General features: G+C 41.7%; 3 protein-coding genes across 5 annotated transcripts in view; 2 read left to right on the forward strand and 1 right to left on the reverse strand.

Moving 5' to 3' along the window:
* The first annotated feature begins 532 nt into the window (after positions 1–532).
* Positions 533–8013, forward strand: ccdc65 (coiled-coil domain containing 65). Of its 3 annotated transcripts, none has more exons than XM_035797004.2 (9): positions 533–714; positions 1617–1849; positions 1982–2149; positions 2405–2574; positions 4454–4592; positions 5012–5209; positions 6979–7197; positions 7314–7466; positions 7545–8013. In XM_035797004.2, the coding sequence occupies exons 2-9, from the start codon at positions 1703–1705 to the stop codon at positions 7836–7838; spliced, it is 1488 nt and encodes a 495-aa protein (XP_035652897.1). In that variant the 5' UTR covers positions 533–714; positions 1617–1702; the 3' UTR covers positions 7839–8013. The 3 variants fall into 3 exon arrangements, with proteins under 3 accessions (XP_035652897.1, XP_035652896.1, XP_052329513.1); XM_035797003.2 differs by lacking the exon at positions 533–714 and adding an exon at positions 746–1374; XM_052473553.1 differs by lacking the exon at positions 533–714 and having other exon boundaries at positions 746–1849.
* Positions 7998–12554, reverse strand: LOC118400302 (peptidyl-prolyl cis-trans isomerase FKBP11-like). The gene is made up of 6 exons (XM_035797005.2): positions 10488–12554; positions 10215–10277; positions 9152–9242; positions 8731–8764; positions 8420–8490; positions 7998–8264 (listed from the first exon to the last, which is right to left on the reverse strand). Exons 1-6 carry the CDS (start codon positions 10599–10601, stop codon positions 8065–8067), a joined length of 573 nt encoding a protein of 190 aa, XP_035652898.1. The 5' UTR covers positions 10602–12554; the 3' UTR covers positions 7998–8064.
* Positions 12555–19509: 6955 nt separating this feature from the next.
* LOC118400304 (receptor tyrosine-protein kinase erbB-3-like) overlaps positions 19510–26707 on the forward strand; it is a 43271-nt gene continuing 36073 nt past the window's right edge. Inside the window, exon 1 of the mRNA XM_035797006.2 lies at positions 19510–20111. Within this exon, the coding sequence (XP_035652899.1) occupies positions 20033–20111 (79 nt within the window). The 5' untranslated portion in view covers positions 19510–20032. The remainder of the gene's footprint in view (positions 20112–26707) is intronic.

A 26707-nucleotide genomic window follows, 5' to 3' on the forward strand; every position in this document is an offset into this window, starting at 1 on the left:
GCCAGAACCGCAAAGACTGTGTCTTTAGGAGGTGGATGCAGGTCATATGGGACTCCGGTTGGTGTTCAAAACATTGCTGTTGTAAAAACTGCCTCCTTCGTCAAATTGTAACAGCCTCGTACTGTACATATAATGATTGTCAGGGTGATTGATTTTAAGATTTTGTGCGGTTCTCAAACGAAAGTACCACTTTTGCATGCGCTAGTGTGACAGTATAATTTTAAACCGTCCCCACGCCCATACCCGGGCGCGAACCAGGGACCTTCTGCACACAACGACAACAGTCACCCTCGAAGCATCGTTACCCATCGCTCCACAAAAGCCACGGCCCTTGCAGAGCAAGTGACGTAACCGATTGAAACGCTATTTAGCGCACACCGCTAACTAAGCTTGCCGTTTCACATCCGTTACACTAGCGTCACGCGAATGTTGCCGGAAATAGAAACACTATTGCAATGAACTCGCTGTGACGTTCCAGAATAAGGCGACTACGTTCCATTTTTTCTGCATCAGAATATAAACGAACTGGACCGGAAGCATGGGTGCCGACCGTACATTTCACAACAATGAGAGTTTTTAGAAAACTAATTCGTTTTCAAAATCATGGGCAATTCAGCTAAGCACTCAACACCACAGGATTTGAGGGATGGGTGCCGACCGAATTATATCTCTCTAGCAACCCTGGATGTTGTGAATGACAGAAAGCACTCATATGTATTTGTTTTTAATATATAGTTTGCATAATTATGCTATTATCAAATAAATCAAATGTTTACTTATTTTAGTTCTACAAAATAACAATACTATTTTTCTGCGGAAGGATATGTATGTGGCATCTTTGCTAGTAATAGACGTAATTTCCCATTATGCATTTCCATTAATCCGCAATTTACAAACATTTGTTTGTACAATCGAAGTTTCTCTGTTGATCTTACAAATTGACTGGCGCTTCGCTTCGGCATTCCAATACTTTCCTTTCAATGCTAATTGTAAATTATTCTACGTTTTCCTGTCTGTCCTGGACAGCGAGAAATGTCTCCCAAGAAAGGGCACATTTGCCATTATGTTACGCAAATTACGCTTGCTTTATTTGCATAATGTATCGTTTCTGCAACTGGGTATTGATAAACCTACTTTGCACATTATCACAAGTTACTAAATTAATTCATTTTATGATATTGTTCATTCATTGATAATGATTGCTTTGTTGATGCATAGCATTTTTCCTAACACTTTTTTGGCACATTGGCGACGCGGTATGTGCAGTCTGGCGCATACCGCCAGGGGGGGTTTAACTCCTAGAATGTTGCTAGGAGACCAAACACAAACTCATTTTGTAGAGATCCCGCTATCATATCTCTAGAATTCACACAGGTAAGACATCGCATCATGTTAGTTGTCGCAAATACAATTACGGGTTGTTTGTAAAACTGCATGGACATGGCAGGCTCTGGACAAGACCATATGACAGTAGCTAGGCATTGGTCATGAGTTTTCTTTACTATGCGTTTGCTTGGTTTTTGGACAATGACAACCAACTTGATGTTAATTAAATGTTTAGGCTGTTTTGTGTGGGTTCCTCTTTTTTTTTAAGTATGTCTGTCTTATCTCTTAAGTCTTGGCTTCCCATTTTGAATGAAGAGAGCGAAGTGGGCCGAGTGACACCAAAACAGCACCCCAGGAGGAGCTTGAGAGAGGAACCATGCCAAAGAAGGGTGCAAAAAAGGGGGGAGCAGGGAAGCAGGCAGGGATGACAGAGGAAGAGAGACTCTTGTACATGCAGCAGAGGGCCCAGGCAGAGGACGAGATGTCCAAAAGGAAGGAAGACATGCTAACTCAATTTCTCAAGGTACGTTCAAGAATGTAACCCAATGAAAAGTCACACAGCCCGATGCAACTTGTTAAGCCTATTCTATTCTCAAAATGTCCTTGCATGACCTCTAAGTACTGTCCCCATCATCTCTACCCGTAATGCAACCAGGATAAGCTGCAGAAGGAGGAGCGCAACAGTGCAGTGAACCTGCACAAGTTGACGCAGCAGTGGCGAGCAGTTCTCCGCCAGACACGGGCAGCTGAACTGCGCAGTGACATTGCTGTGCTCAGCCAGACCTTTGAGAGGGTGCTGGACCGGAAGGACAGTGTCATCAAGGTTAGGTATTTATTTATTTCCACAAGCATCTGTGAGAGACTTCTTCTTGGTGTGTGTGAGAGACTCAGAAGGCTGCTGAGGGGAGGACGGCTCATAATAATGGCTGGAATGGAGTGGTTACAAACACATCGAAACCATGTGCTTGATGTCTTTGAAACCATTCCATGAATTCTGTTCCAGCCATTACATCCTCCCAAATTTAGGTATCACCGGCCGCCTGTGGTGTGACAGTCTATATCTCTCTCTCTGCTGTAGTGTTTGGTGTGTGACCTGAGTGAGGCAGAGCAGCAGTCAGCCCAGGCCCTGCGCTCTCACCTGGAGTGTGTGGACTGCCTGCTGGCCCTGCAGAAGGGTAGGCTGGCATCCCTGGAGCAGCAGTGGAACAGCGGCCTGGAGGGACTGAGCTACGAATTCAATTCTGAGAGGTGTGTGTAAAACCTTCTCACACACACCATGACATATAGACCTATCCGTCCAGTTCTATAATAGACAGCCAGAGACACTATACAGTTCTGCACAACAATTAATAACTGAATTATGCTGCACTAAACTATTTAGATGAAAAGCTTTTCTAACCTTGATGCAAGTTTGATATTTACTAGATATGCTCCGTGTTGTATGTCAATCAATCAATAAAATGTTATTTATATAGCCCTTCGTACATCAGCTGATATCTCAAAGTGCTGTACAGAAACCCAGCCTAAAACCCCAAACAGCAAGCAATGCAGGTGTAGAAGCACGGTGGCTAGGAAAAACTCCCTAGAAAGGCCAAAACCTAGGAAGAAACCTAGAGGAACCAGGCTATGTGGGGTGGCCAGTCCTCTTCTGGCTGTGCCGGGTGGAGATTATAACAGAACATGGCCAAGATGTTCAAATGTTCATAAATGACCAGCATGGTCGAATAATAACAAGGCAGAAAAGTTGAAACTGGAGCAGCAGCACAGTCAGGTGGACTGGGGACAGCAAGGAGTCATGTCAGGTCGTCCTGGGGCACGGTCCTTGGGCTCAGGTCCTCCGAGAGAGAGAAAGAAAGAGAGAATTAGAGAGAGCATATGTGGGGTGGCCAGTCCTCTTCTGGCTGTGCAGGGTGGAGATTATAACAGAACATGGCCAAGATGTTCAAATGTTCATAAATGACCAGCATGGTCAAATAATAGTAAGGCAGAACAGTTGAAACTGAGCAGCAGCATGGCCAGGTGGACTGGGGACAGCAAGGAGTCATCATGTCAGGTAGTCCTGGGGCATGGTCCTAGGGCTCAGGTCAGTTGAAACTAGAGCAGCAGCATGGCCAGGTGGACTGGGGACAGCAAGGAGCCATCATGTCAGGTAGTCCTGGGGCATGGTCCTAGGGCTCAGGTCCTCCGAGAGAGAGAAAGAAAGAAGGAGAGAATTAGAGAACGCACACTTAGATTCACACAGGACACCGAATAGGACAGGATGAAGTACTCCAGATATAACAAACTGACCCTAGCCCCCGACACAAACTACTGCAGCATAAATACTGGAGGCTGAGACAGGAGGGGTCAGGAGACACTGTGGCCCCATCCGAGGACACCCCCGGACAGGGCCAAACAGGAAGGATATAACCCCACCCACTTTGCCAAAGCACAGCCCCCACACCACTAGAGGGATATCTTCAACCACCAACTTACCATCCTGAGACAAGGCTGAGTATAGCCCACAAAGATCTCCACCACGGCACAACCCAAGGGGGGGGCGCCAACCCAGACAGGATGACCACAACAGTGAATCAACCCACTCAGGTGACGCAACCCCCTGCAGGGACGGCATGAGAGAGCCCCAGTAAGCCAGTGACTCAGCCCCTGTAATAGGGTGTGAATTGACAGCTGCGTGTGTGTCACAGGCGACCTGTGCCACCTTAATTGGGGAGGACGGGCTCATAGTAATGGATGTAACGGAGTAAATGGAATGGTGTGGAACACATCATTTCCATGTGTTTGATACCATTCAGTCCATTCCAGCCATTACACACCATTCCAGCCATTGTTATGAGCAGTCCTCCCCTCAGCAGCCTCATGTTGTGTGTGTGAGTGTGTATCTTAAATAATTCCACCCCCCCCCCAAAAAAAAAAACTTTACCTTTCGTGAACTAACACTCACACTTTACTTTTTCCTATTAGTACTGACTTTGTTGATAGCTTTTTTATTGTGGAAAATTGTACTTACTATGACTAAGATATGTGGATGTCTCACCTAGCTGTCTTAAGATGAATGCACTAACTAGAAATCGCTCTGGATAAGAGTTTCTGCTAAATTACTTAAATGTGTGTGTGTGTTTCCCAGGGAGCAGATCCTGTCCCAGCACCAGCAGGAGTGTGCTTACCTGGAGGATGTGACCTTTGCCATGGAGCAGTTCTACATGGAGGTAGATGGGGAGGCTCGCCAGGACTACCAGAGCACCAGAGACGACATCAAGAACAGGGTAGGGGTCTGGCTCAAACAACCAGCATCAGTTGTTTTTCCCTCTGGTGGGCCTCTTTCATTTCCCCTCCCTCCATTTGCAGATCCTCACAATTGGTCTAGGATAATTTCTCCTCTTTAGTGTGCTAGCAGATACCCATAGACTTCCAGCCATTGGGCTAACGCTAGTTAGCATTGTCTTACAAAACTACATCTAACTTCCTTCATACTGGACACAGACATAAAAATGGTATCCACGAGTTCATCTGAGTTCATCATTTGGGGAAGTAGATAAAGGGCCTCATTGCCAAAATCCCAAAGTATCCCTTTAACCTTAATCGTTATGAACAGAACAAAACAAGCCTTGAACCAGCTGTTAGGGGATGTTGTGTGAGCTGGCTTACATTCCCTGTCTGTGATCTCCTTTCCCTCTCCCATTAGAACATAGAGGAGAAACATGCGTTGCGGATCCAGTTAGAGGGGACGGTGGAGGGCCTGTGGCGTCAGTTCCAACAGGCCCTACGCAGCTACAATGAGGCTACAGAGGACCGTCACATCGCCTTTGAGTCGTTGAGGACCCGCGACCAGCGCAGTGCCCAGGAGATCGACACGCAGATGAGGAGGCTGCAGAAGATGCAGGTCAGTGTAGGGCTAGATACTACTTTTCCAATGGGGGCCAATTCAGACTTCAGAAATCTATGCCCTTTTAACATGTTTTGATTGAAACACTTCTCAGTATTTGGTATTCAGACTTACCGTATGCAGGTGTGCAACAAACTCTTTAGGTGTGCCTCCAATATCTGCACTGAATACATTTAATTAAACTGCTGAAAACCCTCCCACTTGTTGGCCAACAGATTTTCTCATGGAGTTTTAATTTAATAGGGTTTTCAGTACATTTATCAAAAGCCATCCCGTTAAATACAGTGTACCTTTTAATTATAATTTTCTCAAATATATCGAGAGAACGGGTTCTGAGTATTAGAGATCAATGAAGAAAGCCATCAAAATATGTTAATCATATTAGTCTCTGTTTAGTAGATTTAAAAATCTGTTGATTATTTAGGATTAGGAAAGTATTTATGAATCTACATAATTAATACATTTTTAAAAATGGTTTTGAGTGCCTTTATGCACAACGTATATTGATTAATCAAAAATACATAGGTTTGGTTCATCCTGAAAGTTGCCATATTCAGTTGTTCAATCCATGAAATATTGGAAGGGGAGAAAAGTGTAGTCATATAAATCTACCTTAATCCTCATTGATGATGGAACTGTGATGACAACAGTCCAGTTATCGTGAACCGTGCGCCAAGCTCCAGGTTTAAACTTCCACATTTGGTCTGCCTTCCATAATTATTCAAATAGGCTACATGTCCCAAAATATTGGACAACTTGTAAATAAAAATGATTTACTACTGCTAGCGACCCTCCGCAACAACCACATGGACAGGACAGCGTTTAGAGGAAACAAATAAAGGCCGGCAAAATCAAACAATGGAATGAAGGGAATTAACCCTAAATTGTCAGTTAAATGTGTGGTTATTACTTATGGTCGCTACCAATAGGAAATTGTAGGAAACAGGAAAAGTTGGGGAATATGATTAAAACATTCTAGAGCGCACAAAGGTACAAATTGGCATGACTGTCATTTTGCTCGGCATTTCCAAGATTTATCCTTAAAAGTTAAGGCCATATGATTTAAATGATGCATAGCGGCACAACATTTCGTACTGTGGGAAAGGAGCATAAATACCTGTCATGTTGATAAGCTTTTCAGTTTGCAGCCATATTACTGATTTCAAATTTGTCTCCAGCGATCATAAATTAAAATAAACCAAAACCAATTTATTTATATTTACAATCCCCTTATCCAAATGGATTACTCATTTACCTAGCTCTTTATTAATTTATAAATTACAGTGCGTGGAGAATGGCGTTATTACTATCGGGTAAAAATAAAGTGGAACCGACGGGTTGCTTGACCTTATTCATGGTTTCCTCGCGAGTAAAGGTGGTGAAATTATGAGGGAATTAAAAGTCAAGGTCAGAATAGATTAATCTGTAGACACACCTCCATTTCTGTGATCACCTCCTCAAAATAATATCTGGCTGTCACATGCGTTTCCCCATACTTAAGGTCAGAATACGCAGAGAAATGCATAAAAAGGGAATTAAGTTCCATTTACAGGCACGTAACTCGGGTCTGAATTCCTCCTATGTAGAATAGGGTCAAGAGGACTACTCTGAGCAACAGTCTACCATATGAAAATAGAATGCTTATATTGCTCATCTGTTATATGTGATTGTATTATTAACTTTATTTGAATACAGTATTCATGCATGCCCTCTGTATGTCAGCATGAGTGCTCGTTTCCTACTGTATTGGTGTCTCTCCCCTGCAGGACTCCATATCTGCTCTGCGCTCTAGGCTGAACTCCAGCCAGAAGGAGAGTGAGGGGGCAGCACGGGGCCTGAGGGCGGCCAGGGAGGAGGTGACCCTGCAGGCTCGCCAGCTCAAGGCCCAGCTGAGCCGTGCCCGCGCAGCCGAGAGGAACCAGCTCACCAACCTCACCGTGCACAGCAACGCCGCTGCCAAGAACCTACAGGGCATCATCACTAAGGTGCTAACGTTAATGCATGTAGACACATACAGTATGTACATTTAGCAACCAAACATACACAGCACACTTATGCATGTGTACTGACTCACATTCACTTCCTATGAATTCTCACACAGGGGGAGAGGCTGCTGCGTCTGGCTGAGATGTGTCGTAAACTGGAGACAGAACATGAGAAAGTCCTGCCCTTCTACACCTCATCTCTCACTGCTGAGGAAGAGAGCCAGGAGAGAGCTAATGCTATGGAGACTCCATCTGAGGAGCTGGCACAGGTATTGGTAGTACTGTATTATACACACACTGATCTGAGACTCCCACCCAACTTCTCATTTGTAACCCGGTTTGCTCAGGCCATGCTGGACTACCTGGTTCTGGAGCGGTTCTGGCAGCGTTATAACAAGGTTCTGCTGGAGCGGCTGTGTTTGGAACGGGAGAGAGGAGCTCTGACCCAGGAGAACCAGCAACTGCGGATTTTACTGCGCCAGTACCTGGATGGCATCTCCGTTAGTGACGAGATCCTCCGCCATCGCAACCCCCTGCTGATGGTGTCACGGCCCACCCTCGGCGTTCAACCCACTGCTGATGCCCAACGCAAGCGCCACACTGTCATTGAGGCAGCACATGTTGTGCAGCGCATGCTGTAAACTCAATAACAGGCTCACATCACACCATCACTCCTAGATTAACTTTAAACTGCCAGAATGCACTCCTTCTGACAGAACTCAATTCCTTATTCTATTTGTGTGTTACTTCTTTCTACCAGGTGTCTTACAATATCCATCAAATAAAAGAGGACTATTCCATCCGATAATAACAACATTCCCTTGTTGTTTTTACATTTTATTATTTAAATAGTTCTGTGAGTTTCCTTTATTTATTCTTTCTCTTCTTGGCCTTCTTGCCTGGCCGCTGGGCATTGGCCTTGTTATAGAGGTAGAGGCCCACCATGCCCAGCAGAGTGGGAACCAGGCCCAGACACACTAGAGGGAAGACATCATTCACCATCTTCTGCCATGGGGTTACCTGGATCAGTGACATCACCTCCACTTCAAACTCTAGGGCAGCATCAGCTAACAGGACAGAGGGAAAAAGAGTGAGAGAGGATCAACTACTGAGTTGTGTGTGTTGCTGTGCTCAGCCAGACATTTGAAAAGGTGCTGGACTAGCTAGACAGTTATCAAGGTGAGACATTTATTATTGTGTGTATGCAGATGTGTTTAAGTACCTGGGATGGTGGGAGGGTATCCTCGCTTTCCATAGGCAAGGTGTGGTGGAATAGTAGTCTTGATTTTTTGTCTAGAGGACCATAAGACAGAACAAGGTTATTCTCATAGATTTATGTTATCCACTATTTGTGACATTTTACCAAAGTAATTTGAGACAGGATCTTTGATTTGTTTCACATAGTGGTAATATCGATATTTGAAACATTGTCCTTGCTTAGCCAAGTCGTATTGAATTCCTAGTGGAAGTGGTTCTAAATGAATGTAGTCCACTTCAAAATGTTGTATTGGCAGACCTAGACTGTTTACTTACCCTTCACAAACTCCTACCAAGCTCTGTTCCAGACCTGTTGGAAATACAGTCTCCCAGTGAATGATGCAATAACAAACACTGCACTGCAAGTGTGAGCTATATTTGAAGGTATATTTAAACAATAAGGCACAAAGGGGTGTGGTATATGGCCAATATACCACTAAGGGCTGGATACAGCCCACATACCACAAACCCCCCAGGTGCATTATTGTTATTATGAACTGGTTACCAACCTAATTAGAACAGTAAAAATAAATGTTGTCATACCTGTGGTACAAGGTCTGATATACCACAGCTGTCATGCAATCAGCACTCAGGGCTAGAACCACCCAGTTTAGAATACTGTTAACTTAAGCTAGTGTTCCTGTTTTGTGTGATCAATATATTGTCAAACTGTCTTTTTGAATGGTTGTGATTTTACCAGGGATAACGGTCCTCTTTCCCAGCACAACAACAAGGGGGTCCCGGGACAGTGATGAGTCAATCACCTTGCCATCTGCCAGCAGTTTACCCTGTTCAGAGCATTGGAACAATATGGTAGGTGCATGTTAAGAGATTTTGCACCTATGCTGTGATTCTAATCTAAATAGAAGGTTAAGATGCACATCCCGTTAAAGTCACAGTAAATTGTGAAACACTTGACATACTGTTTAACGTTCTTTACAGGAGTGGCTTCACTGGGCACACTGGTTGAATCAATGACCTCGTCTGTCAATGAAGTCACATGGGACCATTCTAGCCAATGATGGCCGACACGCCGGTGAACAACCAGCACAACGGTTTTCACTAGTTAATAGCCAGTCAAAAATGGCTTTATCGTAAAAATGAAAACAAAATGTGTTTTTTGGTTTTAATGTAAGGTTGGCAGTGTGGTTAAGATTAGAAAACGTCACCTACTGCTGAAGACAGATTTTAGGCCCAGTTATGCATCATCCTTTGTGGTTTGGTCATGTTCTCCTGCTCAGACATGACAGATCTTACAACGCCTGGTTAGGTATTTTACTTATCAAAACCACATGTTATAGAAATCTGGTAATGAGCAGGAGTGCTGACGTGTTGCAGCTCCCCCATCACACTACCTACCGAGTAGAATGTTTGGCACGCGGAAAACGTGTCCATTGCACATGGGGTAAAAACACGCAATTTACTTGCCATCCCAGATATGATTACAAACTAAGTGTAATGCAAAACTGAAAGTTTATTTTATTTGACAATATTTGATTGGCACACGAATTTCCCCGTATTTAGTGAAAAATTAACTTGCTGCTTCACACCGTGCCACATAGGCAACATCGTATCGAGTCAAATGTATCGAGGTGCTATGAATCAGCACCACTTCAACTGCAGAACACCTTTGACCAGATTTCATAAAAATCGGCATTTGTCTCAAAAAGCATGTAGGCTTATGTCAAACAGGGCGGTGCCTAGCCTACCTTTGAAATTGAAATTTTAGTTAGGCTATTAATTTACACTTTTTTTCTTACCGTATAGTGGATTTGTAGCGTGTCTCCCATTTCTGACATTATAGAGCAAGTTTCGGGTTTCACCTTATGAAGGGGGAGAAGAAAAAAAAGAAAGTAATTTGCATTCCAAATAAACAAAATACAGTTTTATTACATAAATAAGCGATACATTATCAATGTTAACAATAACAAGCTGATAGGCCTACATGATTTCAATTTGGTCTGAATGTTTGCAATGCATTGTATTCGGCACGTGCAAGATTCATTGCTTTGGAGAAAATGGACAGAACTCACCAAGGTTTCCACCAATAACTCTTCCACAACATTTTGCTCGGCTTCAGCATCCTGTGCTGCAACATAAACGAAAGCAGCAAGCATGACTAGGATGACCCCAGTCTTGGCTTTCATTGTAAATCCGATCTTTTGGAAAACTATCCAACTAACTTCAGTAGAGCATGCAAGCGCCGACGATTGACTATCGAAGGTAAAGCAGGCTAGACGCCGGTTAAGGCTGATGTGTTGTTATATTAGGCTATGGCGATAACAGGGCAGCCGAACCGCGGACGTTGTCCTAAAACACCTGGGTCGCCGAAGTGCCCGCCAAAAAACATTCCGCCAGCAACCCAGAAGTCCCTTGCTGATGGGTAACGGTGTAATTACATTCTTCGTGTCGGTTGAGGGCAGTTGCGAGTCTGATAAAAGCCCCAGCAGTTAGGATATGTCCTTTCAACTGGCCTAGGACCAGGCTACTTTCATCGCGATCTGAAACCTCAGATCATGGGGGTTCCCATGGTTGCTGCCCGTTGTGCTGTATCTGATTAGCTCTATAGCCTATTTGCTTGTTTGTTTACTTTCCATACCTCACATGACAGTCACCACCGTCTGTACTGACCTGTGTGCCAGCTGGACTCAATTATGTATACATAAACCCTAGATTGTTGATGTTATGGTTGACCATTGAGGCTTTGAAGCCATATTGTCATTCCCCAGTGCAACCTGGTCTCAGAGCAAAGCGTATTATATTCCACTAAAATCCAGCACCTCCATTTAGTGTGATATGTTACATTACACTGACCAACCAATGTTGTAGCGGTCGTACAATATCATATGAATTGCAAGATGTATAGTATCCTACGTCTTGATAATTTAGTATGACATGTTTTGTTTGACTTCTTTAGTATGATATGCTACGTTAGGTTAGGGCTAGCGGTTAGGTTAAAGGGTTAGCTACCATGTTAAGTAGTTGCAATGTAGCTAAAAAGTAGTAAGTAATTGCAAAGTTGCTAATTAGCTAAAATGCTATAGTTGTCTGTGATGAGATTCGAACACGCAACCTTTGGGATGCTATATTTTCGCATTATACATCCAATCACGCTTCTTTCATCTTTGTCTTAAGTAATCTAATGTCAGACCAAACATAACATATCATACTAATTTCAGTGTCCTGGATGTACATAGACCAATGTAATGTAACGTAACATAAAGTAACAATTCATCTAAATGGAGTGGCACAGATTTTAAGAAAATATAAGCAGCCCTCCATAGGAATTAATGGAATTCTACAGTATTTCAATTAAATGTTTCAAGGACAAAAGTACATGTATTAAAGCATTTTTGTGGTTGTATTTAGTAACATTAGAAATCTCCAAAAAATTATAGCTTAAGAATTTTTTTACATTTGTTTATCTCACGATAATATAATAAAACAATATTCATTAAGGTGTCTGTAATATAACACATATAGACACTAATAAATGCATTTCTATAGCTTCCAAAATATGTTTTACAAGATGGAGGCACGTTGGTTTCAACACAGCACCACATATTAGTCATCTAGTGTATTTATGAATCATTAGCTAAAATGTAGCTCTTTAAAAGCATTTGGGCATTGGCAGGAACCCCACTATATATACTTCTGTTGGTCCATTTCTAAAATAGGAATCCCATAAGTACACAGTCTGGAGGCGGGGGCGCTCCAGTACATTAGGTGGCAGTAATGCACCATAAAGTTGGATGGGAACCACCAATAAACCCCACAGAAGGACAGAGGCGAGTCCAGACTTTATCTTGTGTTATTGGAGACTTTTGGAGACTGACGTGAAAGCACGTATCGTTCTTACTCTTCTCAACGAGCAGCGGGTGCTGCCGTGAGCCCAATCCCCCGTCACAAAGCACTCACAGGCAGCCCAGTCCTCGCGCAGCAGTCCCTCCAAGCTGCAGTCAGAGCAGGAGATGTTCACCCCTCCGCGTCCAGACTGCAAATGAATCGCGCAAGTGGGAAGCTGATGCTGGCTTACATTCTGGACGGGATGTAAATGTAAAATGTTCTTTGTCTAAAATAAATCACTGCACAAAAATAAATCACTGCATTTGACTCCCACAGCCTGTCATTTACTCACCTTGCCACTGTGTGTGTGCCTCTCTGTGACATAAGCTAAACATCTAGCTGGCTAGCTCATCATGTCTCAGTCTTAACAGTACACTCAAAAATACAGAAAGGACTGGGAATCAAACCCTGAATTCAAAGGCTGTTTGAAGCTGTTTATTGGAGATAATACACGGGCATCCTGTATTGTAAGTCCGATTTCTACGCCAAACTTAGTGATGTAAAAAAATACATGACAACTCAAAAACATACTCAAAAGGCAAAGCCTTCTAACAGTTCCACCCAAAACAAGCTGCCATTTATGGTTTAAAAAATAGACTCTGCAAAAAAGTCAGAGGCCACCATGGCATTAGCTATCGCTGAACACTGTTCCATGCTGGCATGTGATCACATTGGAGAAGCATGTAGAGCTGCTTTCTCAGACTCCACTGCTGCTACCCACTTCAAAATGCACAGGACAAAGTGCACAGAAATGATTAACGGTGTTCTAGCACCATACTTTCTGAAAAAGTTGGTCTCAGATGTGGGTGACCAGCGTTTCAGCCTCCTCAATGAGTCTACGGATGTACGTGTTTCTAAGTACCTGGGGGTTGTGGTAAGGTACTTTAGTGACACCAAGCAGACAATAGTATCAACAGTTCTGTGGCTTGTTGAGTTAGAGGGAGGAGATGCCAAATCTATAGCCCCGTGCTGTTGTGGCTTTCCACGAGAAGTGTTGTCTTAAAAAAGAGAAACTCCTGGGGATAGGGACCGACAATGCCTCTGTTATGACGGGGATTAACAATGGGTCCATAAAGTGCTGAAGGAGGAGTATGGCCTCAAATATCTGGTTCTTATTCGCTGTGTGTGCCACACTCTGCAGCTTTCTGTAAGTCATGCTTCCAATGACACCATCCCCTGTAGTATGGAGTAATAATAATAAACTTGGTATGAGAGACTTATAACTGGTTTTCAGTGTCTCCAAAGTACAGGGAGGCCTACAAGGCCATATATGAGACCATCAACTGTGGGGGGAAACCTTTACAGATAACCAAGGTGTGTGCCACATGTTGGCTCTCCATTGAACCCGCGGTTTCACGCATTTTGGACCAGTGGGAGGAGCTTAGGCTGCATTTCGCAGTCACCAAGTCCAGTGAACACTGCTACATGGCTGAGGTTTTATACTCCATGTATAGTGATCCTCAAAACATTATTGTATCTGACTTTTTTGAAGTCAGTGCTGGGTGAGGTACAGTTGGCCATCAAGGCTTTTGAGGGAGAACAAGTAGATCCTCTTAAGCTACTTGACAGCTTGGTTAGCCTGATCAAGTCTGTGAGCAGCAGGATGCTGAATCCACTAGCAAATGTTGATGTACTCAAAGGGCCAATAAGAAGCATTCATTGTAGTACATGTCAGTTTTCAATGTGGAGGAAACTCTAAAGCACAATAAGAGCCCTGGAGAAATATAAAAAATTGCCAAACTCCTTGGCTACTCCCCTGCAGAGATAGACAAGATTCATCTTAGTAAAAGGAATGAGACAAAAAAAACACACTGGGCTTCTGGAGTGAGATTTGGAAGTTCAGGGATGCAGCTGATATCAACCCGTTTCAAGAACTTGCCATGACTGCTGTGTCTGTGTTGTCCTTGCAACACTCGAATGCTGAAGTCGAGAGAGTATTCAGCCAGATGAGTGTGGTAAAAAGCAAACTTAGAAATCGGATGTCCTTGCAGACCCTTAACTCCATCCTGTACATTCGATATGGACTGAAGCTGTCTGGTGAGGTTTGCTATGAGCACCAGCTGCCTGATAATGTTTTGCAGCTTTTTGGCACATCAGCCGCTTACTCATTTAAGTCAACTCCCTCAGTTGCTGAACCTGCCATAGAGAGCCTTGACCAAAATGACGATGACCACTCTTTGTGAGCCAGCACAGCCTGTGTGTGTGTGTGGAGGGGGATGAGGATTTTTTTTTTTTTTACCTGAATTAGGGCCAGACTAGTTACCATAATTTTCTCACATTGCCATTGACAGTTTTTTCTATTGTCTCTGTTTGGTCCATTTAGATTGTTAATGTAGATTGTATACAAAAGATGTAAAACAAAATATATGGTTAAAAATGTTAATGTTTTACTGTGACTTGTTGTAGGCTCCTAAGTGGACCATAAGGTTAAAAACCAAACCAAATTAAGAAAAATAAAATATAAAATATAAAACTAAGTAACTCCACCAGAGTGTCTCTTTTGGGTCACTTTTGCCGGTTCCAAGCCTGGATAAAGTAGGAGGGTTGGAATTGTGACCATAAAAAAAACAAGTATCGACAGAAGAAAGTTCATTTTTTGTCTTAAACATATTTAGGGTGTTTTTTACTCACTTTTTGTCTCTCCCGCGTTATTCCTCTCTCCTACAGCGTCCATCACAATTACATGCATATGGCCAATTATGCAAATTTGGCGATGACATCATTTAGCATAGTTTAGCACAGCCAATGGCTACTTTCCTTACTGAGGAGTTGGCAACACTGCAAGGAGCTGTTAGGGTTAGTTATAAATACACTGCTCAAAAAAATAAAGGGAACACTAAAATAACACATCCTAGATCTGAATGAATGAAATATTCTTATTAAATACTTTTTTCTTTACATAGTTGAATGTGCTGACAACAAAATCACACAAAAAATATCAATGGAAATCAAATTTATCAGTCACACTCAAAGTTATAGTGGAAAACCACACTACAGGCTGATCCAGCTTTGATGTAATGTCCTTAAAACAAGTCAAAATGAGGCTCAGTAGTGTGTGTGGCCTCCACGTGCCTGTATGACCTCCCTACAATGCCTGGGCATGCTCCTGATGAGGTGGCGGATAGTCTCCTGAGGGATCTCCTCCCAGACCTGGACTAAAGCATCCGCCAACTCCTGGACAGTCTGTGGTGCAACGTGGCGTTGGTGGATGGAGCGAGACATGATGTCCCAGATGTGCTCAATTGGATTCAGGTCTGGGGAACGTGCGGGCCAGTCCATAGCATCAATGCCTTCCTCTTGCAGGAACTGCTGACACACTCCAGCCACATGAGGTCGAGCATTGTCTTGCATTAGGAGGAACCCAGGGCCAACCGCACCAGAATATGGTCTCACAAGGGGTCTGAGGATCTCATCTCGGGACCTAATGGCAGTCAGGTTATCTCTGGCGAGCACATGGAGGGCTGTGCGGCCCCCCAAAGAAATGCCACCCCACACCATGATTGACCCACCGCTAAACCGGTCATGCTGGAGGATGTTGCAGGCAGCAGAACGTTCTCCACGGCGTCTCTAGACTCTGTCACGTGCTCAGTGTGAACCTGCTTTCATCTGTGAAGAGCACAGGGTGCCAGTGGCGAATTTGCCAATCTTGGTGTTCTCTGGCAAATGCCAAACATCCTGCACAGTGTTGGGCTGTAAGCACAACCCCCACCTATGGACGTCGGGCCCTCATACCACCCTCATGGAGTCTGATTCTGACCGTTTGAGCAGACACATGCACATTTATGGCCTGCTGGAGGTCATTTTGCAGGGCTCTGGCAGTGCTCCTCCTTGCACAAAGGCGGAGGTAGCTGTCCTGCCGCTGGGTTGTTGCTGTCCTACGGCCTCCTCCACGTCTCCTGATGTACTGGCCTGTCTCCTGGTAGCGCCTCCATGCTCTGGACACTACGCTGACAGACACAGCAAACCTTCTTGCCACAGCTCGCATTGATGTGCCATCCTGGATGAGCTGCACTACCTGAGCCACATGTGTGGGTTGTAGACTCCGTCTCATGCTACCACTAGAGTGAAAGCACCGCCAGCATTCAAAAGTGACCAAAACATCAGCCAGGAAGCATAGGAACTGAGACGTGGTCTGTGGTCACCACCTGCAGAACCACTCCTTTATTGTGTCTTGCTAAATGCCTATAATTTCTACCTGTTGTCTATTCCATTTGCACAACAGCATGTGGAATTTATTGTCAATCAGTGTTGCTTCCTAAGTGGACAGTTTGATTTCACAGAAGTGTGATTGAAATAAACAATACAACGAATGAAAAGCTTTGTCGTGCAAACTACATGCACCCAAACAAAGACAAGGTCCCACACTGAAGGAGGGAAAAGGGCTGCCTAAGTATGATCCCCAATCAGAGACCATGAAAGACAGCTGCCTCTGGTTGGGAACCACACTCGGCCAAACACAAAGAAATAGAGAATATAGAATGCCCACCCCAAATCAAATAAAACGGCTCTCTCAGGGTGTGACAGGTACAAAAATGTGATGTTGTCTGTGAACATAAATTATGATAATCAATGGGAAATAGATGAATTACCTAGTGACTTATTGATTAATTATCAAGTATCTGGGGTGTCATGGACACCCTACCTTGTAAAGCTGTAAAGTGATGTAATAAAACAAAGGAAAATAGACTAATTTTCTCTATGGCCTGTCTCATAGGCTCTGTGTGAACGTTACTGAAATGTATCTGACAGATGTGGTGACAGATTAAACTAAAGTAGATGACATAATCAACAATCAGAGTATTATTGGCTATAGCCCTCTATCTGCACTAGATCCCAGCTGTGGTTCTCCAGTACCCCCAACAGTTCACATTGTTATGGTAGCCCTTGACAAGCACAACCGATTCAACTAAATCATCAGGCCCTCAATGACTTGAATCAGGTATGTTCGTCCGGGGTTAAAATGTGTGCCATTGGGGGTACTCAAGGACCAGAGTTGGGATCCACTGGTATAGAGTGCTCCATCACATCTTACCTAGAGCCAGGACATAATCACATGAAGTCATTTCTATAATAAACATGTGCATCTTTTCATGTTGGCCAACATTTCAAAAATGTTATTGCCATATGCCTATGAAATGTTTCATTGCCTGGCCTAACATGAAGGCAACTTTAGTCTAGCTGAATGAAGATATTGTGAAACAACCTCTACATGCTTGTGTTTAACTGTCTATCTTTGTTTATTGTATTTGACCCCATACCTCACTGTTAACCAAGATGAAACAAGAGGTCCTTTTTCGAAATTATAAGATCTTTGAGAAGATCTTCCTGGTCGAATCTCTGGCTATAAAGAGATATTTACTATTTGTTTTTTAACATTGCATAACAACAGTAGGTTTATGGCAATGGCACAAATAAGAACATTTGGGGGGTTCTACTAAGCTAATATATGGAATTGTTTCAGGATGAGCATACCATGGATCATTTAACTATATGATTTGGAATTTTAGGAACCTTTTTTGTATAAAAAAAAATATTAAAAAACATATTTGATACAATATTGAATAAAATATTATAGCCCATAGAAACGCATTGATTAACACATTCATAAATGGCAAAAAACAGTAAAAAAAAATCATAAGTGAGTGTCTGTCCTATTATCTAGGAGATATAAGAAAGCTCAGAAATATTTTTTTGGGGACACATATTAATTAACCCCTTATTTTTGTTGGCACAAAACTACCTCCATACTTCTATTCATTTGTATGGGTTATGTTCAGATAACTCCTGAGACACTTGTGGGGGTAGTAGAGCAAAATGGAGAACCCTATCATGTTCGTCAGTCTCTTCTTTCCATAGAGTGGTCATTAGTTTGTAGCCCAAAATGTTGGGACACTACAGACGTTTCTGTGAGAAGACTAATTTTTGGGATGTCTCCTGGTCTGACAAACAGCTGTACCTCTGCCACTTTCCAGGCAGATGCATAAGGGTGACATTGGCGGATGTGAGACGCAGACCAATTTCTCTATCTTAAACTAATGGATTTTGATAGGGATTTTTAAAATGATGTTCATTAGATTGCCTCATGGGTGCGTCAATACACTCTTAAAGAATTCAATTAGTGCCTGTCTGTTCAGTCACCGACAAACACAATCACACAGACTGGAGTTACAGGCAGAGCCAGTTTCAAGAGAGCAGTTGTTAAGCTGGCTCATCCACTCAGTCTCTCTCCCTCTGTGTGTGTGTGTGTGTGTGTGTGTGTGTGTGTGTGTGTGTGTGTGTGTGTGTGTGTGTGTGTGTGTGTGTGTGTGTGTGTGTGTGTGTGTGTGTGTGTGTGTGTGAACTATTCTGAGTCATTGTTCAATCGACAACCATCCTGATGACATATAGACAGTATATTCATATGCAGGTCCTCTACTAGGATAATCATCAGTTCATCACTGTCTGTCACAGAATACCAACATTTAAATAGTTGAATTTATTTGATGTACTGAGAAAAACAGTGTTTCAGTGACGCACACGAGAGAATGCAAGAATGTTTTCCCCCTCTGTGCACGAGCTTGTAGGGGTTGAGAAGTAAATTTGACCCGTGGACAATGCTGTCATTCTGATAGCGCTGGTCCAGCCCCCTTCAAAGAAAGAGTGACCAGTCCACGCTACCTAGGTACAATTCCGCCATTCACGGAGAACAGCGTGGTTTGTCAGCAATGTAACTCTCAATAAGCAGACATTTATCAATGGTGGACTTACATTAGCCCCGCGATAAGCCAGAAATACCAAACGATGTTGAGTCAATTGTGTGTAGTGTTGTTAATCATCATTAATTGGCAGGGCTACACGAATGTCTACAATTTAATTTTTCAAATACTTTATGTATATAATTATGGAAGGATATCCTAAAGACATTACAGAAATCAGAAAGATGATACGAAAATTATTTGTATTTTGCATATTGACATGACCAATACGACTAATATAGGCGAATAAAAAAAACATGATGAATAGGAAGTGTATTTACTCACAAAGATGGTTCAATAATGATCAATTCGGGACACTTCGACACAAGGTTTTTCGTAGCAGGTTAGGAGACCAATTTCCCAACCTTAACCCCAGTCTCCTAACCTGTTATGTTAATTATCATTGCCTGCTGCGTAAATTCTCCTAACCTGCTACGAAACAGTCACTTCAGTATAGAAGTGGAGTGAAGAGCGTTTCCTTAAACAATTAGTTGCAAGTATTACGTTGTAGATTTGACGCAGACAGTTTTGGAGTAGGCTACAGACGGCGCATTTGTCTCTGGTTGGTTCAATGACGGTCTCTTGTCCAATCAGTGACTACTGATGATTTTACACATCAGAGAGGTTGAAAGATTGTAAACTCTGTGCCAAACTGATATACCCTCGCTCTATCCTAGCCTATATTTTTTGTCAATAGGCATACGAGTAGGCTTTTTACGTTTAGTTTTTCTGTAAATTAAATGAATGTTTTAATCCATTCGAATCTGCTGAGTAGCCTTCTGCTGCAAAGAGAACGTTCAAGATTGGGGACTCTTAAATCCGAATGTATTTATTTAGCCTGTTCTCTTTGAGATACGGTACATAGCAGGGGATACATGTTTACATTTAATTGATTTATTTGACTAACAATGCATGAGCAGGAGGAAACCGTCGAGGGTAGTCAATATTGTACATCTCTCCCAGCTCGTAATGTTTGATAAATTGTGTCAACTGTCGGAATGAGGGGACTCCGGAAGGTGCTCGCGCTATGCTTCGCGCTACCATGGCTCCAGCTCACCTGCGCTCAAACTCAAGAAGGTAAGTTTCGTGCCTCTATTGGGCTTCCCGTAAAATTGATTAGACTTTCTCTCAAGTTTTTTCCTCTTCCCCCGACAGTGCCCAAATGTCTGTTTAAAAAAACTATTATGAAAATGAGGAGTCATTTGGGAATTGGCCCAAAGTGTCTCATTTTGTGGCATACCTCATTTACGCCCCAAGAAAGTTGCCTATTATTTTGTCAATAATCCCAATATGGTTCGTGTTTTTTTAGGAGGGACCAATCCCACAGTTGTGTACTTAAATAGTCAACATGGCATCACTTATCCTCACCTAAATCGGTGTTGTGAATCTGACCCTAGAGACAAAACCAGTTTCATATGTGCTGAACCTGTTTGCTGTGCGTTAGTCGACTTAAGTTAGCCGACATTCGAAACAGTGTGCTTGTATGTGTTTGTGTCAATTGTGTCTGTGTTATCGCTTGCCATGCAAGTTGTTAAGGAAAAGCAGCTCCTCCCTATAAATGTCGAAGAAAACAATGTTTACTTTCTGTTTTTCTGTGTCTTTCTCACTTTGCACCTCAAAAGTGTTCCTGGAAAATACTTTCAAATCTATGCAGTGTATTCACCTGGTATTCATAGTGGGTCAGGTGTGAGTGTGTATAGCCTCCATGTCAGAGTGAGGTGTTGTGATTCAAATCACAAACAACCACGAACGCTGGCTGAACTTTGCCTCTGTAATTATGTCATCCAGCTGTAGGTAAATAAGGTGGTGCATTGCAGGAGGGAAACCATGTAAACAACAGGTCAGGGCGCAGGTGATCCCCATCAGGTGACAGTCAATGGAAGATAATAGGCTGAAGTAAATAGACTCATACTGTACATGTCACACAACAGTACAAATATATTTCATGTAGATTTTGAAAAGCATCAAATCAATACTTTATTTCCTCTGCATAGCACACTATCCTTATTTCAATGTATTCTCTAGAGATCTATAACTCCTCATCAATATCTGGTAAACAATTCATTCATTGCTGGTAAATGTTGCATGGATCCATTTTTTTTAACATGTTAATAAATTGTTTATTACACAATGGACCAGAGTTGAATCTGCATGTTAGAATACTCACACTTTATTTACTGAGGGACAGCTGGTCCTATATGTAACAGGTTGGCTCCAGTCAAATTTAATGAAATATAATTCGATTGATGGACTGGTTGATTAATTGTCCTATATGTGAACATGAGCACTGGTCAGGTAGTGCTTTGTTGTCTTAGCCATCGGGGATGTGGCACAGAGCTCAAGATCACAAGGCCCTGTGTGCCATAAACTCATATCAGGGTTCAGAGATAACGATAACTGCCATGTCATAAAAATATACCTATCACAACACTTTCTCAGGCATCTCTGAAGCTTGGATTTTCCTCAATCTCTTCAAGCTTGTTTTCTATCACCTGGAACTGTGTATGTATGTGTGTGTGTGTCTGTGTGCACGTATGTTTGTATGTGTGTGTGTGTGTGTGTGTGTGTGTGTGTGTGTGTGTGTGTGTGTGTGTGTGTGTGTGTGTGTGTGTGTGTGTGTGTGTGTGTGTGTGTTTGTGTTTGTGTGTGTGTGTGCGCGCGTGCGCGTGCGCGTGCGCGTACGCGTGTGCATGTGAGGGTTGACATTCCTGGCATGACTATTCTAATGCTCAGATGTTTGTGACTGTAGCATATTTATCTGAATCATTGAATTCTTGTTACGTGACACAAATGTATTTTTAATGATTGATAATTTAGTGATATCTGGTAAAGACCTTAATTGAATTATGATGCACACCCTTGTAGAAAATGCATTATTTTTGGTTAATAAAAAACAATTTACCTGTTCAGGTTTTATAATACAGTTATACATCAGGATATTATTTTTGACGATATATCGCAATATTATTATTATAATTTAAATGGTTCCAATATGTATTTAAAGCTTTGATTTAATTTCCTTCTTTGTAATTGCACAATAACTGCCCACACAAAACAATTTGTGCCTTACAGGTAATCCTCTCAGTGTTTACTGCTTCACAAGAGGGACACCTGTTCTTATTTACGGATACGTCACAAAAAAATGTTGTCGCACCGGTTAGTGAGGCATGTACTTTAGCATGTTATTGTGTAACCCCTGAACTTTTCAATGTGAACCTCTCAGTCAACACTAGTGTTCCCTTCGCAACACAGGTAGTTGGACCCCTTACAGTGAATATTTACCATTTTCATCAATCACAAATAATACCCTGCATCACTGATGCAATTTTCACCAATATGTGGTACATTTTAACAACTCTTAGTACAAACCTCAAAACAGATCATCAAAAAGGCAGTTCTTTCAAAACTCTAAGTACAACACACAAAATCCTACACACACCTAGAAATACATGTTTCACATTGTTCATATTAAGTCATTGCCTTTTACAATGCAATGCTCATATTACTTTTGAGAACTACATGAGTAAAATATATATCTGTAAAGTATAAGCTTCTCACTGTAATCAGTGCCTGGAATCTGGTTCAGGTTATTAATCTACCTACCAGGGTGTTTACAAATACTACAGAAACAAGATCATCCACATGTATTGATCACATTTTTGCTAATACTGTAGGACTTTGTTCTAAAGCTATATCCGTACCCATTAGTTGCAGTGATCACAATATAGTGGCTATATCCAGGAAAGACAAAGTTCCGAAAGCTGGGCCTAAAATAGTATTTAAGAGATTATACAAAAGATTTTGCTGTGAGTTATGAGGATGATGTTAAAAATCTTTGTTGGTCTGATGTGATTAATAAGGAGCATCTAGACGCTGAACTTGATGAATTTATAAAATGTATTCTTCCAATTATTAATAAACATGCACATGTTAAGAAACTGACTGTTAGAACTGTTAAGGCTCCATGGATTGATGAGGAATTAAAAAACTGTATGGTTGAAAAAGATGGGGCAAAAGTAGTGGCTAATAAGTCTGGCTGCACATCGGACTGGCTGAATTACTGCAAATTGAGAAATTATGTGACTAAACTCAACAAAAATAATAATAAACTGTATTATGAAGCCAAGATCGATGATATAAAGAATGATGGAACCATTTGATGTTGCCAATTATTTTAATGATTACTTCATTGGCAAAGTGGGCAAACGTAGGCAAACGCATTGCAAGTTGGATTTTGTAAAGTTAGTGTGGGAGAGGTGGAAAAATTATTGTTATCGATCAATAATGACAAACCTCCTGGCATTGACAACTTGCAAAGCTCCTGGCAAAGCTACTGAAAATGGTAACTGACTCTATAACCACTCCTTTCTGTCATATTTTTTATCTGAGCCTAGAGGAAAGTGTTTGTCCTCAGGCCTGGAGGGAAGACCAATTCATTCCGCTACCCAAGAGTGGTAAAGCAGCCTTTACTGGTTCTAACTGCAGACCTATCAGCTTGCTGCCAGCTCTGAGCAAACTGTTGGAAAAAATTGTGTTTGACCAAATACAATGCTATTGCTCTGTTAACAAATTAACAACATACTTTCAGAATACTTATAGAGAAGGGCACTCAACATGTACTGCACTGACACGAATGTCTGATTGGTTGAAAGAAATTGATAATAACAAGATTGTGGGAGCTGTCCTGTTTGATTTCAGTGCAGCCTTTGACATTATTGACCATAACCTGTTGTTGAGAAAACAATGTGTTATGGCTTTTAAACATCTGCCATATGTTGGGTTCAGAGCTATCTATCTAATAGAACAGAGAATTTTCTTTAATGGAAGCTTCTCTAATGTCAAACATGTAAGGTGTGGTGTACCGCAGGGCAGCTCTCTAGGCCCTCTACTCTTTTCTATTTTTCCAATGATCTGGCAGTAAACAAAGCATGTGTGTCTATGTATGCTGATGAGTCAACAACATACGCATCAGCAACCACAGCTAATGAAATCACTGAAACCCTTAACAAAAGGTTGCAGTTTGTTTTGGAAGGGGTGGCCTGTAGTAAACTGGTCCTGAACGTCTCTAAAACTAAGAGCATTGTATTTGGTACAAATCATTCCCTAAGTTCTGTAACTTTAGGGGCGGCAGCATAGCCTAGTGGTTAGAGCGTTGGACTAGTAACCGGTTGCGAGTTCAAACCCCCGAGCTGACTAGGTACAAATCTGTCGTTCTGCCCCTGAACAGGCACTGTTCCCAGGCCGTCATTGAAAATAAGAATGTGTTCTTAACTGACTTGCCTGGTAAAAAAAAATAATAATAACTCAGCTGTTGAACAAGTTGAGAATACTAAATTACTTGGTTTTACTGTAGATTGTACCAGTACGGGAAAAAGTACAAAAATGTATCCACTCACTACTCTTCTGGAGAAGAGCGTCTGCTAATGACTAAAATGTAATTGTGAACTGTCATGGTTAAAACATAGATTCAATGTTTGTAAAGATAGGGAAAGTAATGTCTGTAATAAAGAGATGCTCTGGTTTTATGACACCACACTCAAAAAAGCAAGTCCTGCAGGCTCTAGTTTTGTTTTATCTTGATTATGGTCCAGCCGTGTGGTCGAGTGCTGCAAGAAAATACGTAGTTAAGCTGCAGCTGCCCCAGAACAGAGCAGCATGTCTTGCTCGTCACTGTAATCAGAGGGCTAATATAAATACTATGCATGCCAGTCTCTGTTGGCTAAGAGTTGAGTAGAGACTGACTGCATCACTTCTTCTTTTTATAAGAAATATTAATATGTTGAAAATTCCAAATTGTTTGCATAGTCAACTTACACACAGCTCTGACACACACATTTACCCCACCAGACATGCCACCAGGGGTCTTTTCACAGTTCCCAAATCCAGAACAAATTTGAGAAAGTGTACAGTTTTTATTGAGCTATTATTGCATGGAACTCCCTACCATCTCTTATAGCTCAAATGAACAGCAAACCTGGTTTCAAAAAACAGATAAGCAACACCTCACGGCACAACGCCTTTCCCCTATTTGACCTAGATAGTTTATGTGTATGTATTGATATGTAGGCTATGTGTGCCATTTGTAAATTGATGTAGTTCTGTCCTTGAGCTGTTCTTGTTTATTAATGTTCTGTATTATGTCATGTTTTCTGTGGACCAACATTCCAAAATAGCAAATACCAAACATAAAAAGTATGATATGTACTCAAATGTACTACTATGATGATGACTATTATGTAACAAATCAAAGTTTTTTGGTTGCGTACAAAGATTAGCAGATGTTACAGCAGGTGTAGCGAAATGCATGTTTTTCCAGCTCCTACAGTGCTGTAATACAATATCAATACAATACTCATTATATTTCATAGTAAACGTATATTGGTGTGTGTATATCAGTTGGATAAGAGCGTCTGCTAAATGACTTAAATGTAAATGTAAATGTAAATGTTGTGTGGTGAAAGATGTTTACAAACAAAATAAATGCACAATGAAAGGTTTTTAATTTAAGACTGACTGCATTACACATTTTTAAAATTCACCCTATACTTGTGAAAATAGTACCAAAGTAATAAAAAACATACATCTCAGTGAGGCATGTGTGTGTGAATAGACCTCTAAGGTATGAGGTAATGTCTTGGTGTCCTGTGCCAAGTTTCTGTTTACCTCATCCATCGTTTATATCACTTTATAAAACGTGTTTATCTCCTCCTCCCTCTTTTCTTTCTTATCTTTCTTTTCTTCCCTTTTCTTTCCACTCCACTTTTTGAGTGTTAAAACATTGGAAACATTAATGAAAATTACAACTAAACCTAATCCAGGACTGAGTAATGTTTCGAGAGTGTTAGGCAACTGGCTATGGCAGTAATGTTTTCAAACGTGTTAGGTTACTGTCTATGGCAGTAATGTTTTCAAACGTGTTAGGTTACTGTCTATGGCTGTAATGTTTTCAAACGTGTTAGGTTACTGTCTATGGCAGTAATGTTTTCAAACGTTTTAGGTTACTGTCTATGGCAGGAATGTTTTCTAACGTGTTAGGTTACTGTCTATGGCAGTAATGTTTCTAGAGTGTTAGGTTACTGTCCATGGCAGTAATGTTTTCAAACGTGTTAGGTTACTGTCTATGGCAGTAATGTTTCTAGAGTGTTAGGCAACTGGCTATGGCAGTAATGTTTTCAAACGTGTTAGGTTACTGTCTATGACAGGAATGTTTTCAAACATGTTAGGTTACTCTCTATGGCTGTAATGTTTTCAAACGTGTTAGGTTACTGTCTATGGCTCTAATGTTTTCTAACGTGTTAGGTTACTGTCTATGGCTGTAATGTTTTCAAACGTGTTAGGTTACTGTCTATGGCTGTAATGTTTTCTAACGTGTTAGGTTACTGTCTATGGCAGTAATGTTTTCTAGTGTGTTAGGTTACTATCTATGGCAGTAATGTTTTCTAGCGTGTTAGTTTACTATCTATGGCAGTAATGTTTTCTAACGTGTTAGTTTACTATCTATGGCTGTAATGTTTTCTAACGTGTTTGTTTCCTGTCTATGGCAGTTTTCATACGTGTTAGGTTACTATCTATGGCAGTAATGTTTTCTAGCGTGTTAGGTTACTGTCTATGGCAGGAATGTTTTCAAACGTGTTAGGTTACTGTCCATGGCAGTAATGTTTTCTAACGTGTTA

Source organism: Oncorhynchus keta, chromosome 21 (assembly GCF_023373465.1).
Source record: "Oncorhynchus keta strain PuntledgeMale-10-30-2019 chromosome 21, Oket_V2, whole genome shotgun sequence".
NCBI classification, from domain to species: domain Eukaryota; kingdom Metazoa; phylum Chordata; class Actinopteri; order Salmoniformes; family Salmonidae; genus Oncorhynchus; species Oncorhynchus keta.